The sequence below is a fragment of the Anolis carolinensis genome, chromosome 3 (genome assembly GCF_035594765.1).
Source record: "Anolis carolinensis isolate JA03-04 chromosome 3, rAnoCar3.1.pri, whole genome shotgun sequence".
NCBI lineage: Eukaryota > Metazoa > Chordata > Lepidosauria > Squamata > Dactyloidae > Anolis > Anolis carolinensis.
Window position 1 is genome coordinate 269,266,386 of NC_085843.1, and position 13,382 is coordinate 269,279,767.

The 13,382-nt window shown below is 38.7% G+C and overlaps 1 protein-coding gene across 7 annotated transcripts in view; it reads right to left on the reverse strand.

The window, feature by feature from the left end:
• Positions 1–13,382, reverse strand: part of tnik (TRAF2 and NCK interacting kinase) — a 328,667-nt gene that overhangs the window by 104,028 nt on the left and 211,257 nt on the right. For all 7 annotated transcript variants that reach the window (XM_016992005.2, XM_062977521.1, XM_008106033.3 and 4 more), the window contains exons 8-10: positions 10,523–10,577; positions 8,961–9,039; positions 278–453 (exon numbers count right to left, since the gene is read on the reverse strand). In XM_016992005.2, the coding sequence (XP_016847494.1) occupies positions 278–453; positions 8,961–9,039; positions 10,523–10,577 (310 nt within the window). The remainder of the gene's footprint in view (positions 1–277; positions 454–8,960; positions 9,040–10,522; positions 10,578–13,382) is intronic.

Sequence of the window (13,382 nt, forward strand, 5' to 3'; positions counted from 1 at the left end):
TGAGCAAGTCTCAGACTCTCTGAACAAGGCAAGCCCCTCTGAACAATCATTGCTAATAAAACCCCATGATCGAATCATCTTAGGGTCAACGTAAGTTGGAAACCACTTGAAGGCACACAACACATCGAGATACCTTCCCAAAATAGGGTTGTCCCTCATTCCTCATGAAATATATGAAAAGCTGTATGTAAAATAGGGTTCTGTGAGCCCTTTTGTCATAGATAACCAACACAAGTACCTCTTACTGGTAGCACATAAAATACATTTTTTGACTTACCTTTCTCCCCACGTTTTTTCTTTGTTCTGTCAATATGGTCTTTCAGCTGGATGCGGACTTGCCTTTCATTAGGCTGGTCTCGAATAAATGGGTGCTTCATCAGCTGTTCAGTGGTTGGCCTCTGGCCATGATTCTTTACCAAGCAGCTTTCAATGAAGGACTGGAACTTTTTTGACCTGTGCATTATCATGGGGAAAACATGAATAAATAGACATAAGTTAACATTCACTAGCGCAGATTTATTTGGCACAGGAACATTGAAAAAAAAAACACACTTCCTAATAGCTTCTGAAGTGTAACTTTCTGGCAGGCCAACAGCATGGAGAGGAATAAAAACACTAGTTCTTCACTTCTCCTGGTTAAATATACTAACCTAACATTTCGCTTTAATATTTTTAGGCAGTTTAAACATTTGAGAATATATTGGAAATACAATGTCCAGAAACACCTAGAAGTTAGATATTTGTTCTCTGAGGTCCCTTCCAAAGCTATAATTCTATGAAGGAAGATCATGCTTAATGTGTACAAACTAACTGTGAACATGCAATTGCCATGAAAATGTGATGCCAAAGGATCTGGTCAATTCTATTCCGCTAGTTAAATATTAATCACTCTTAATTCCCAGCAATCTTCAACGGAATAATGACTTTGAATCTGGAAGCTACTAGCATATATTGTACAGAAGTTGTAGCTGTGCCTTACATAAGTTTAAATGTCAGGTATTGCTGTCAGAACAATTCATTATTTCTTAGAATATCTTACAGAAGTTCTGGCTGCTCTCTCTTTTTCCTAAAAACAAACAAATGGTTACTTTTCCAGGGTACGTAACTTGGATTTTTAGAATTATTTTCTCCTATAATTACAAATTCTTAGTACTCATTTAAATTCTATTAGAATCATAGAACCAAACAGTTGGAAGAGACCTCATGGGCCAACCCCTGCCAAGACGCAGAAAAATCGCATTCAAACACAAATGAGTAGTAAAGATTCATAATAAAGAAATATTTTGATGGACTCCCAACACAACATGCGGCTTTGGTAAATAAAAAAATTAGTTCAAATTAGTGCTGGCAGATAAGACCAGAAATCTTCTATGTTAGAAAAATACAGTTTTATCTTCCAATGCTGACAGATTTATAAAGGCTGTTTCTCTGAATACACTAATTAGGATATTAAAGTACTATCTTGAGATTCAGAAAGAGATTAAATAAACAATGTGGAGATGCCCACTTCTCCCTCAAATGCAAATTGTTTGGCACATTTGACAAGATGAAAAAATAAATACAAGTAGGAGAAAAAGTTGGAAAAATAAGGATTCTCAACAACTGGTTCATACACTCATATTTCCTAATTGTCTAACAGGTGTTTACTTATAGATGTAAATTTATTTATTTTAATTAGATGATGATGATGATGATGATGATGATGCACTTTATTTATATTCCTCTCTTCTCACCTAGGGGACTCGAAGTGGATTACAGCATTTACATACATAGGGAAACATTCAATGCCTTTACAATCACATGGGACACACAAATACAAATAAAGGCAAGATTTCTCTTTCATTTCTAGCTTCTGGGGGTGGTGCTCATCTCTGGCTCTGGGAAGTAGTTTTCTCCATTTTTAAGCTGAGGAGCCTGCGTTCACCTCCTGGTCATGCGGCCAGCAAGATAGCTTTGCCTTAAATAACCATCAGAGCCTAAAGAACTTATATTCTCTCTTAAAGACCTCAACTATGCAAGTAAATTGGCAGCTGAAAGAGTCAGAAGTACTTAATAAACCAAAGGTCAGTATTTTAGGAGGTAGCATTGGATTCTGTGTTCTTTTGCATATCCATGTGTACATGAATGAGCGTGAGAAAGAAGTGAATATAATGTCATATTAAAGACGTTAATAAATTATTCATCTTGCAATTTGCTTACATTCTCCATGAAATACAAAAGAACCGACCCAACCCTTTTGATTACAGGTATTCATGTGTGTACATGTGAATGTCCACACCTTCAGAGATAAAGCTCCGTATTACATACCCTACCACCTTCATAGCTTTAAATGAACCTCTGAATGAGCCACAAGAGTGCAATGCATTTTCTGCTGCATTTTTTCCAATGTTGAATTTCATTTCAATCTATGAAAGTCATATTGGATTTATGGGAGTGGGAGAGAGCTGGCTTTATTCCAAAGCACTTGCATAGATGGGCTTGTAAAAGTCTATAAATAGATGCTGTGGTCACTTCCCAGCCTTTCATCTACCATAAAATCTTGAAAGGAAGATCAGAGTGACCTTCAACAGCAACACATAATCTAGAACACTCTTTCTCAAACATGAAATAAACAGGCCTGTATATGATGCAACAGATATGTACCGGGACTGTTTATGTAATGTAAGTTTTGTGTGGTATCTTGAATTCTTCTCTGCCTTGCATGGCACTGAATGCTGAAAATACTGTATAGTACACAGTCAAATATACCTTCCCTACCTGCTGCTCCAGAGAGGGGAAAGTAGCCAAAGGGAAGACTCCCATGTTGAGGCACAGACTGCCCATGTTGAGGTCCTGAAAGCAACCCTCCTTTTTTGAGTGCCAAATTCAATGTGGAGCCTGGCTATTGGGAAAACATACACTTTGAGAAACCACTCTGCTCGGTAGAGAGAAGTGAGAGATGTCTAGCTGCTCTTCTGTCCGCTGAGTTCGCTGTGAATAAATGTTTTTTTTTCACAGTATGCTGCATTTTTTTTTGGTTTTTTTGCGGTATAGGAACCTATCCCCATTCTTTTATGTGATGTCTGCCTCTGGTACCAAATTTTCAGTAAAAGAAGTAATACTTAGGCACATACCGATTTTATTGACTGAGTTAGACCAGTATATTAGGAGTATTACAGTATGTATCATAAAATTATAGAATTGGGATAGGTCACAGGGATCATGTAGGGAAGGTTCGCAACCTACTTTTAAAAGTACATGGCTTTACCTGAAGGCTTTTAAAAGAAACAATTCAAAACTCCTTTTTGGCATAAAGCAGGATACACAAAGAGCAGAAATAACACATAAAAATAAAGCAGAGTATATATCTTTACTATATCAGCATCTTCTTATGATGTGGTAGGAAGTATGAGATAACTTGTTTGCTATTCAGGAATGCTAGTGCTTGAAAACAAAAATTTCCAGGATCATCCCATAATAACAACTTTGAAAAATGGATTTATTAAACACTGCATTGCCATTTTCCTAGGAAGAAAAGATCAAAACTAACAATGGCACATTTGAAGGTTAAAATTTGTCTTCACTGATATACATCAACTCAAGCTTTTAGTTGATTAATATAGACTCTAAGGTTTTGAATCCATATTTCTGGGGTATTTCAAAAGAAAAAAAAAAGAGTGATCTCTTTGACTCACAGGGCACCACATGAAAAAACAAAGAATATGTCATCTTTGCTTTGAGTTCAAATAGACTGCATGAAAAAATTTCAGTTATATACAACACAGATAAATGCATATATTCAGAGTATCCAACAGCCACCTATCATGTAAAGCGGACAGCTAAAATGTTCTAAGAGGCCCAATGTAAGCTTATATAATTTGTTTGCATAAAACAAATAATTTGCACAAAATCTACAGACCTTTATGATAGCAAGCATGAACATCTCGGCATATCTTAATCACCAAATTTACATGATACTTTAATAAGGATGTTATTTTTTTAGTAAATACCAACTGGCCAGGAACAGACTGCTTGTTAATACTTTACAGATGCAAAAAAAGGTTATGAATACAGCTCTGCAAAAGCAGATCATAAGCCCCAGCTGCCACTGAACAGGATTGTCGTTTTAAACATCCCTACATATTCTACATGATTAATAGCTTCGGCTTCATTCATGAATGCCCATATGTAACAGAGGGATATTCCTTGAAGCACAAAGGGGAAACAAAACAAAACGTATCAACACCAATCTACAGAACATTCACTCGCAGGACTACAACAAGGCAAATAATTATAATACAATTAAAATAAAGATAAGAATCTATACTTTAAACGCAAAGTGGGAATACACGTTTCTATTGCAAAAAGAGTCTGGATCTTCCATTACTTAGCAAGGAATCCAATTCAGTCTCAAAGCTTACTGGGTCATCCTGGACTAGTCTTCGTCTCTTAGCCTAATCATAGATCTATTTTAAGAATTCTGACAGAGTAGGCAAGATGTTGCCCCCAGAAAATGACTGACTGACAATCCCACCATTCCTCACAATTAGTTGGGGTTGCAGTACAGTATAACAACTTGGGAAAGATCACAAGTTCCTCACCTCTGGCTTCCTTCCCTTGAGGGTCCCTGAAAGACCTCTCAGTAAGGACTGGGTAACAATAGCCGTAGTGTCCTCAACTGATCGGCTCCATGGTTCAGTTCCAAGCAGAACTAACAAAGATCAAATACCAGACCTAAAGGGAGAGTACAGTGTGTGCATGCATGTATGTGCATACCCATTTGTGCACACAGATATGCACATCTCTGAATGCACTGTGTTACAAGCCCACACATTCAATGTGAAAGCAGCATCATCACAAGAAAAATGATGAAATCATCATTTTCAGCTGTAACCTAATTGTAGGTACGCACAACTCTGAACTTGTATTTGTACCTAAAAGGTATATCTAATTCTCAAGCTTAATACTTTGCAAAGTAGATACTTGCATTTTGTTCAGAATTACAGAAAAGGACACACTGAGGAAAATTAGAAAGGAGCCAACAAAATAATTTTGTATTGGCATCTCTAAAGTTCCACAGAATTAGCATGTCCAGGCTGCTAATCCAACGCTAAGAGTGGTAACTTAATTTCCCATTTACTCTCCTCTCAACTTGAGTACCCCACTTTTGTCATGTTCTTTCTGATCAAACAACTGGCCTGGGGCAAACTATGGTGAATGGATCAATAGAAGAGGATACACAGCTGTGTTTATCTGGCACACACAGCTGTCCAGCTTTTGCTGCCTAATTTTCATGGGAAGATTGGATCCCTTGTTCTTTCCCATTTGTGACTTAAAAAGAAAAAAAAGGAAAAAAGGGAGGGGGAGGAAATGCAGGAGCCTATCATCAAAATTACAACACTATCTACTACCAGTAATGCTTGCTCATACAACACATGTACTGAGTTACTCAAAGAATATCAAACACATTATCTCTCCAATTCTGAATATATTATCTCAGTGACAAATCCCAATATTATCTGACTCTTGTTATAAGAAGTGAGAGTAAATGAAAAAATAACTATCATGAAGGGCATTTGGAATTTAAGAAGTGCCAAATGCTGAACCTGGGATCAGCGATAGCACCAGAGGAAAAAAAATATCGGAAAGACGGAAAGGGATCAAAATACATTTCTGGGAAGTTTATTTTTGTCCCAAATATGAAATTTCTGAAAAAGAAATAAATATGTTTCACATTGAGACTTCCACTCTCAACACATTTTCTACAAACAAAGGTGTATTGATTTCAAATACAGCAGACTTTCAAATAACCATCCTATTTTAGTTTCCACTTTATACTGCAATTATAGTTCTTATTTGAATGTGTCTTCCTCTTGAGAAACCACACTGTTTCTGGGGAAGGGAGAAACAACCCTGGGGAGTTTATCTCCATTTCCTTTGCCATTTATATCTGGGTATAACAAAGTAAACTCCAAGCCTTACAGCTTCATCTGAGGAAGCTGAAGACAAGAGAGAAGCCTGTCCCCTACGTTAAAATCAGGGAGTGGAGAGAAAGGAAGGATATACTCAGTGTTGCAACTGAAAGTTAAAGAGGGATAGTTAACCCGAAAGAGGTCTAAGTAGTGGATTCAATCTAAGCGTCTGCTTGTCAAATATAACTGGCTGCACTACCCTCTGAATGACCCCGGGATTAAAACTATTACGGCTAAGTATTACAGCAAGCTTGTTGCTCTCCCTCTGCCTATGCTTCTGTATGTTGATCCTTGTTTTTCCATCTGTGAATCCAATTTTGGAACTATGAATAAATAAAACCCATTCTGAATATTCGGTTAATTCCCCAGTGTAATTTTTGAGAGACTTCCTCCATGAGGCCTTATCTTTTACCTTCCCTGTAATATCTCATTTATACAGATCAAGAATGCACTCAGCTCCAGCTTGATAAACATGGCACTCTGGGAGCGACGGTGATCACACTGCCTAAGCCGACCTTGTTAGTTCTCTATAAATATAAAAATCCAGTTTCCTTCTGTTTCTTCATCTGTTACTACATCACATGAAAATGGTTGGATGATTTTTCAACAGATTTGAAGGGTACATTTGGGATGGTTCTGGTTTAAAATATGGTGTGCCAAACATCTTGGTTGGGGTGTGGAGGACATCCAGTTGCATTTTTAAAAAACAAAACAAATCTAAAACAAGATCAACAATTAAAACAAATTTCAATTAAAATAAAGTAATTTTAAAAGATGTTTTTAAAAACCCAATGTACGATCTTACTTTAACTGCTATGGAAATATCCTATGAAACTGTGGGATCTGCAGAAGTCAATAGGATGCAGCTATAGCAGTTACAGTAGAAGCATAGTGTTTGAATTAATTCATTTGAAAAGGCCCCAGGAGTGAGTAATGGGCCAATACACTTATATTCCAATTACAGCAGTGGTTCTCAACCTGTGGGTCCCAGATGTTTTGGCCTTTAACTCCCAGAAATATGTGGGTCCCAGATGTTTTGGCCTTTAACTCCGCATATGTATGCTTGCCCACAATGTCCTGCCTCATGCACGGAGGAGGAGTTGTTTAAAGCTACGGACAATGCGGTTGCTGTTGCCCGTTTTTGGTCTAAAACTATTTAGTTGCTTGTGATTTCCTTTCCCCCCCCCCCCCATCATTTTAAAATGTATTTGTTATGCAATGCTTTTGACACAAAATAAATAACTCCCAGAAATCCTAACAGCTGGTAAACTGGCTGGGATTCCTGGGAGTTGTAGGCCAAAATACCTGGGGACCCACAGGTTGAGAACCACTGAATTACAGGTAGAAGTCTACAACTGAATCCAGTTTTAAAAGCAAAGAAAAGGTCAGGTGACATCTATATACTGCCCAAGGCCACAAGTTCCCCATCAATGTTGCAGAGTTTAGGCTGTCACTGTAAAAAAAAAAAGGATCCCCATTTAATAATAATCACTATTTTTACACCCTGTCACCATCTCCCCAAAGGGGCTTGGGGTGGCTTACAAGCAGGACCAGGCCCTAGACATACAACAAAATTCACCAACTAAAATGCCGTTAAAAGCATAATAACATATAACAGTCCAATTAACACAATTAAAAACAGGAAAAAAGCAGCATTAGAGCAATATCAACCAAAACTCAACAAACAAGCAACCAGGAATACGATGGACATGATCAGACTAGAGAGGGCTGGGCATGGACTTGTGCAAAAAGCAGACTGTAGGGCCAGGTTGAGGGGGAAAGTGCTGAGTACAACCTTATCAGTAAGCTAGAGCTGGGCATTCATAAACAGGGTCTAACTGTCATCAAATGCACACTGGAGAATTTAGGTTTTCAAATCCCTGCAGAAGGTGGGCAGATTTCCAGAGCCAGGGGCCACCACCGAGAAGGCCCTCTCTCTTGTCCCCACCAACTGTGCTTGTGACGGTAGCGGGAGTAAGAGGATGGTCTCCCTGGCGGATCTATTTGTAATGGAAAGAAGTAAAGCTCCACAAGATGCCTGCAGCAAAAAATACCTGCAACAAAGTGTGGTACTACTTAGTAATATAAAAATTGGAAGGAAAAAATGATGGCAAGTATAAATGTTAAGAAAAACCAAAATTGATCCACTGGACTAAACATGGACTAAAGCTATGTTAGCAAGTAAAACGAGAGACAAAAATCTGTTTCATTTTGATTCTATTCTGATAACAAGAAAAAAAGAAAAAAATATTCTCTTTTATGAAAATTAAGATCATTTGAAAACTGATGCAGCAACGCTGGAAGGAGAATGAAGTTGAGCCATTTTATTCCCTTCCCATTACAATGTGTAGCAGCAGGTGATGCTCCAAATACTTCTATATATCAGTAGGTTTCATTGAATTCTTTATCTTCCACATTCAAGGGGTTTGCAGCAGTGACCCATTTTCTCTCTTTACCGAGTGATCTCCAGCTCAAGGGTTGTCACATGCTAAGTCAAATGTGGCCATATGCTCTAAGTAGGCAAAACCTAAACCCATTTAAGATCACAACTTTGAAGCCACAGAACCTTGCAGGAAACTGCTGACCTTAGATTTAAAAAATGCTGGCTACTAATGTGAATCCAGGGTTTCCTAAAAAACAAAAAGGCTGGCAGGTGGCAAAATTCTTAGCATGTTCTGTTTCCAGTGATGCATATTATGGAGGTTTACTGCCCCATGAAGGGCATTCTTCTAACAGAGCTCGCCTGCATTTTCCCAGGAACTGAAATATGGGAGATTCTCAGTCAATATGCTACAATAAATGCTCACACCCTCAGTTTGTAGAACTTCACAGTTTCAGCATAGTAAGTACTGTTCACATACTTTTCACCAACTACAATGGGAAACCAAACAGACTGTTTTCATTGCAGAAGAATGTTTCTGTGTTTACTTGTTCTTGCCCAGTATCCAAACAAGATATAATAGTCTGCAACTCATACACAGATGGAGAGCAGAGGGCAGGGACACTCACCATTTCTTTGATTTCAACCTGGGAGCTGGATTCCGAGGAATGAGGAATAACGCTCTCATGGGATGCATGTCACAAAGGGCTGCAAAATCATAACAGAAGGCATCAGGTACAAAACATAATGGAATATGCAGGGCATTCTTTCAAAGCCAACACAGTTCTAACCTACATTAAAAAGAACATAGTGTCCAGTTCAATGATGGTATTACTCCTTTCTGCTTTGATCAGACTCTACCTGAAGTTCTACATCCAGTGTTGGGACCCAAGCCCTATGAGGACTAGCTTAAGGAGTTAGGAACATTTGCTTGAGGAAGACTGAGCTGTGACGTGTCTGCCATCTTTAAAAAATTGAAGGGATTCCAAGTACAATAGTGCTTCCTAATCTAATTGATATGGGAGACTGGTTGGTTTTCTCCACAATATGTCAGAAAGCAATACCATATTTGTCTCTCAAATCCTGGAGGCTCCCAGCCTTCTTAAGCGATCTTGCACTTTAAAAAAGTGCAACCAAGATGAATATAAAAGGAGCACTGCTTCATCCATGTATTATCTAACTTTTTAAGGGTTATAACTGTTACACGCAATTAAATTTTTTAACAAATCAATTTGATTTCTTTAAACTCAGTTTCTTTTTGTAGTAAAACTTTAGTACTATAAAGGCTGTTGGTGAGTAGAGTAAAACACCTGATTGTTTAAATGAAGTTAGCATTTCTCAAAAGTGTCCATTATTTGATCTAGACAATGGACAAAATACTTTTCACCAATCTGTAACATCCTTGCTTGCCAGTTATAAAGTGATAAAACACGTAAGATTATGAAGATTTTGAATCCACCACAATATGGTTCACACGTGCAGCCTTTTACTTATCCTCAAAGGAATGATAGGCAGTCATTCATCTATTTATAAGAAATATTTAAATACACATTTACTTTTTATTAACTGTATGCTCTGTTTTATGGCCATGGATGCTAGTTAGAGCCTGGAAACATTCCCTTTCTGAATTACAATTTTCAGAATACCATTACTTTTCTAAGCTCTGAAATGCTGGGGGTATTGGGTTAGAGCACTGCTATTCAAAGTAGTGGTCTTTGGACTGGTGTTTGCCATGTATCATTGGCTACTGGTCTGTGGCAAGTTTCCAGGAAGCAAAAAATAGTTGCAGCCAATAGATACAATTATAATGTTGGCCACTGGAACAAAGTGGGAAAATCCTTGCTGGATAGTTTAAATTTAAGGGATTTCCCCATTTTTCCGGGGACCAGAAAATACTTAGATGGGAGACTGCCAATGAATTCCAAGTGCTATAGGCTATATTTCAGAGGAAGGAACTGGCAAAACCACCTCTGAGTATCCTTTGCCTTAGTAAACCCTTTGAAATCAATGGAGTTGCCATAAGTCAACAGGTAACTTGAAGGCACATACAAGCAAATAATTTCAATACTTTGCTTGGAGACTACTTTCCTGTATTTTTATCACAGCCAACTGGACCCCTTGCCAAAACACAGAACATCTTAACAAGCAAACATCAAAGGAATGACAAAGCATGAAATTGGGCTGTACTCACGTGGAGCTCCTTCTGCCATCTCAATAGCTGTTATCCCCAAAGACCACAAATCGCTCTGAAAGAAACAACCACCAACAAAACTGTTAAGAAATGCACAACACTGAAACAGGGGCCATCTGGAAGAGCTAATGATACCTCAGAAGAAGTTTTCAGCCATTTCACTGCTTTAAGGATTTGATCTGTAATGTAAAAAAAAAAAAATCCTGATCTCCTAGGATCAGAAGATTTAGGCCTCTCAGACATCATTATTTTAAACGTTCTTCCCATAATTGAAGGCACATACGGACACACACATAGCTGGAACTGGAGTGCTGACCTGCCCTCCTCATGATGGAGGGTGGAAAGAGAACCCAAAACAATTACTATCTGAGAACACTGAAGCTTTGTAATCCTATGTGATCCTCTTTCAATAACAAAAGAATAACTCTTTGAAATGTAAAAGCCCAAGCAGGCCAGCAGTTAATCTTCCTGCAATAACATCAGGCAATTATTTACCATTCCCCTTCACACTATCCCCCTTCTGTCAATTCTTCATTCCTTTGAACTTTATCATATAATTCTTATAGGAGTAAAAAGGACTCTGGGCAACAATGTCTACACATAGAATACATGTACTGTGCACAGTGCATACAGAACACAGGAATCATGTGGTCCATGGGTCACATGGAGCTCTTGAAGGGAGTGGAGCCCATGTCTTCTCTTTCAATCCCCTCTGATCTCTTAATCCCTCTTTTCAAGAAATGATCTCCTCCATAGACTTTGGAGATATGGTCTCAAAACAGTGTATGGAGCACTATGTATGAGTGTGGAGGTTGGGGGGGGGGGGGTTGCTAGGAAGACCTTGAAATAAACAGAAAACCCTCTCAGACTTTCAGTTGCTTCTGGGGACCCCGATGTGCCTTATCAAAGGAACCAAAGAGCCAAATATAGCATCCAACAAACCCACAGTATTAGAATCATAGAATAGTAGAGTTGGAAGAGACCACATGGGCCATCCAGTCCAACCCCCTGCTAAGAAGCAGGAAATCGCATTCAAAGCACCCCCGACAGATGGCCATCCAGCCTCTGCTTAAAAGCCTCCAAAGAAGGAGCCTCCACCACGGCCCCGGGGAGAGAGTTCCACTGTCGAACAGCTCTCACAGTGAGGAAGTTCTTCCTGATGTTCAAGTGGAATCTCCTTTCCTGTAGTTTTACAGACAAACGCATACAGTATAGCCACTACAGTGTTAGATTAGGGTCAATTCTGAGCTAGAGGGGAGAGAATCCCTAAAGTGCATTTTTGGTACTGAGCAACAGGGTCAACACAACTTTTAAACACATGCATATATAAGTCATATTGTATTAGGGGCAAAAGCACAGGGAAAACCTTCCCAAAGATTCCAAAGCACAAGAAAATCCTCAACTCAGTAGATGATTTTGAGTGAATCCCCATCATACATGAACTTCAAAGGGATAAATGGGATATAAAAAACCTCGAGCTCCTAACTAAAAAGAAAGGATACTGATAAAAAACATAAAATATGCACACAAGTGGCTCCTAATCTAATAAATAAATATCAAAGTTGAATAGGGTCAGAAAAGAGTGACCTCTGAAAATTAACTATCTAAATGGCTACGCTTATTTACGGCTTGGAGACAAAGGGAAAAATCTGACCTCATCTCGTGTTAACACTCTTTCTATGTGGTTTGGGGGCAAAACTGCCCCAAAATAACAGCAATACTTTAAAAAAGTGGGGCTTTTAGAGATGAAAGCGAAGTCCATGGGCTACAATTTGCCCACCTCTGTGCTAAATCCAAGGAGCCTGATGTTCTCCTATCAAAGGTCAAATTGCTATTGCCTTTTTCAGTTGGACAAGCTTCAGCACAGCCTCCTTTGATGCACTGATGCATTCAGCTCAGCATCTTAATTGAATTAGTGGAGCTGAAGATATAAGCCACAAAAGGACAAGGGTTGAATGCCATCACTGCTATGTTCTGAAATGAGCTCCAGGCAATGCTTGATCAAATTCAGTCTCAATTTTCCTCTTTTTACACTCAAGACTCCTCCCTCATGGCTCCATCTCCTGGAGCTACTGGTCAAATCAAGGAGACATTTTCTTTCCATTGCTTGCTGAGAGGGCATTTGAGAACAACTGTGTCAAGAGCCTAGGACAACTGTTAAGTTCTTCTTGTCAATCAGCTAAGTGACCAGAAAACCCATATCTGCAGTCAGCTTCACTGTTTCCTAAGAGCATATGATTAGGTCTGGATGTACCAAGTGCTTCCCATGCCCATAACTGATAAAAAAAAACATGCAAATGTGGCTGAGAAAAAGAGAAGATAAATGGTTCCCCTGATATTTCTTCCAAATATTCAGGGAATTTCTCCCACTTGTCTTTTACAGTTTCCACTTCCCAACTGCAGCCTTTTCAATCTCCTGTCACTGAATTGTGATCCCCCTGGCAGGCATGTTACTCATGCTGTTGGTCTGGGGAACCCTTCTAGATGTTGTACTCAACCAATTCACCAACACAGGCAATTTTCAGGGATGACAGGTGATGCAATACAATAACATCTGGCAGACTACAATTTCTCTACTATAGGTATAGAGGTAAGAAATTTTATTTACTTCACATTTTAAACTGGTCTCCTCATTTTATAATTTTTAAAAATCTATTTCTTGTCATTGTCTGGCCTTTTACAGAATTTCTAAAGAGAGCCACAAGGATTGCATCTTTTACTTGTTAACAAGTCAGGTTTTTTTGAGGATGTGGGGAAAGGTGTGCAGTTCCATATTACTGGCTGGAGTCCAAAACCACCTGGCATAAGGCCTGAAATCCAAACTTTTAATGACAATGACACATCCCTAATGAATATCAAG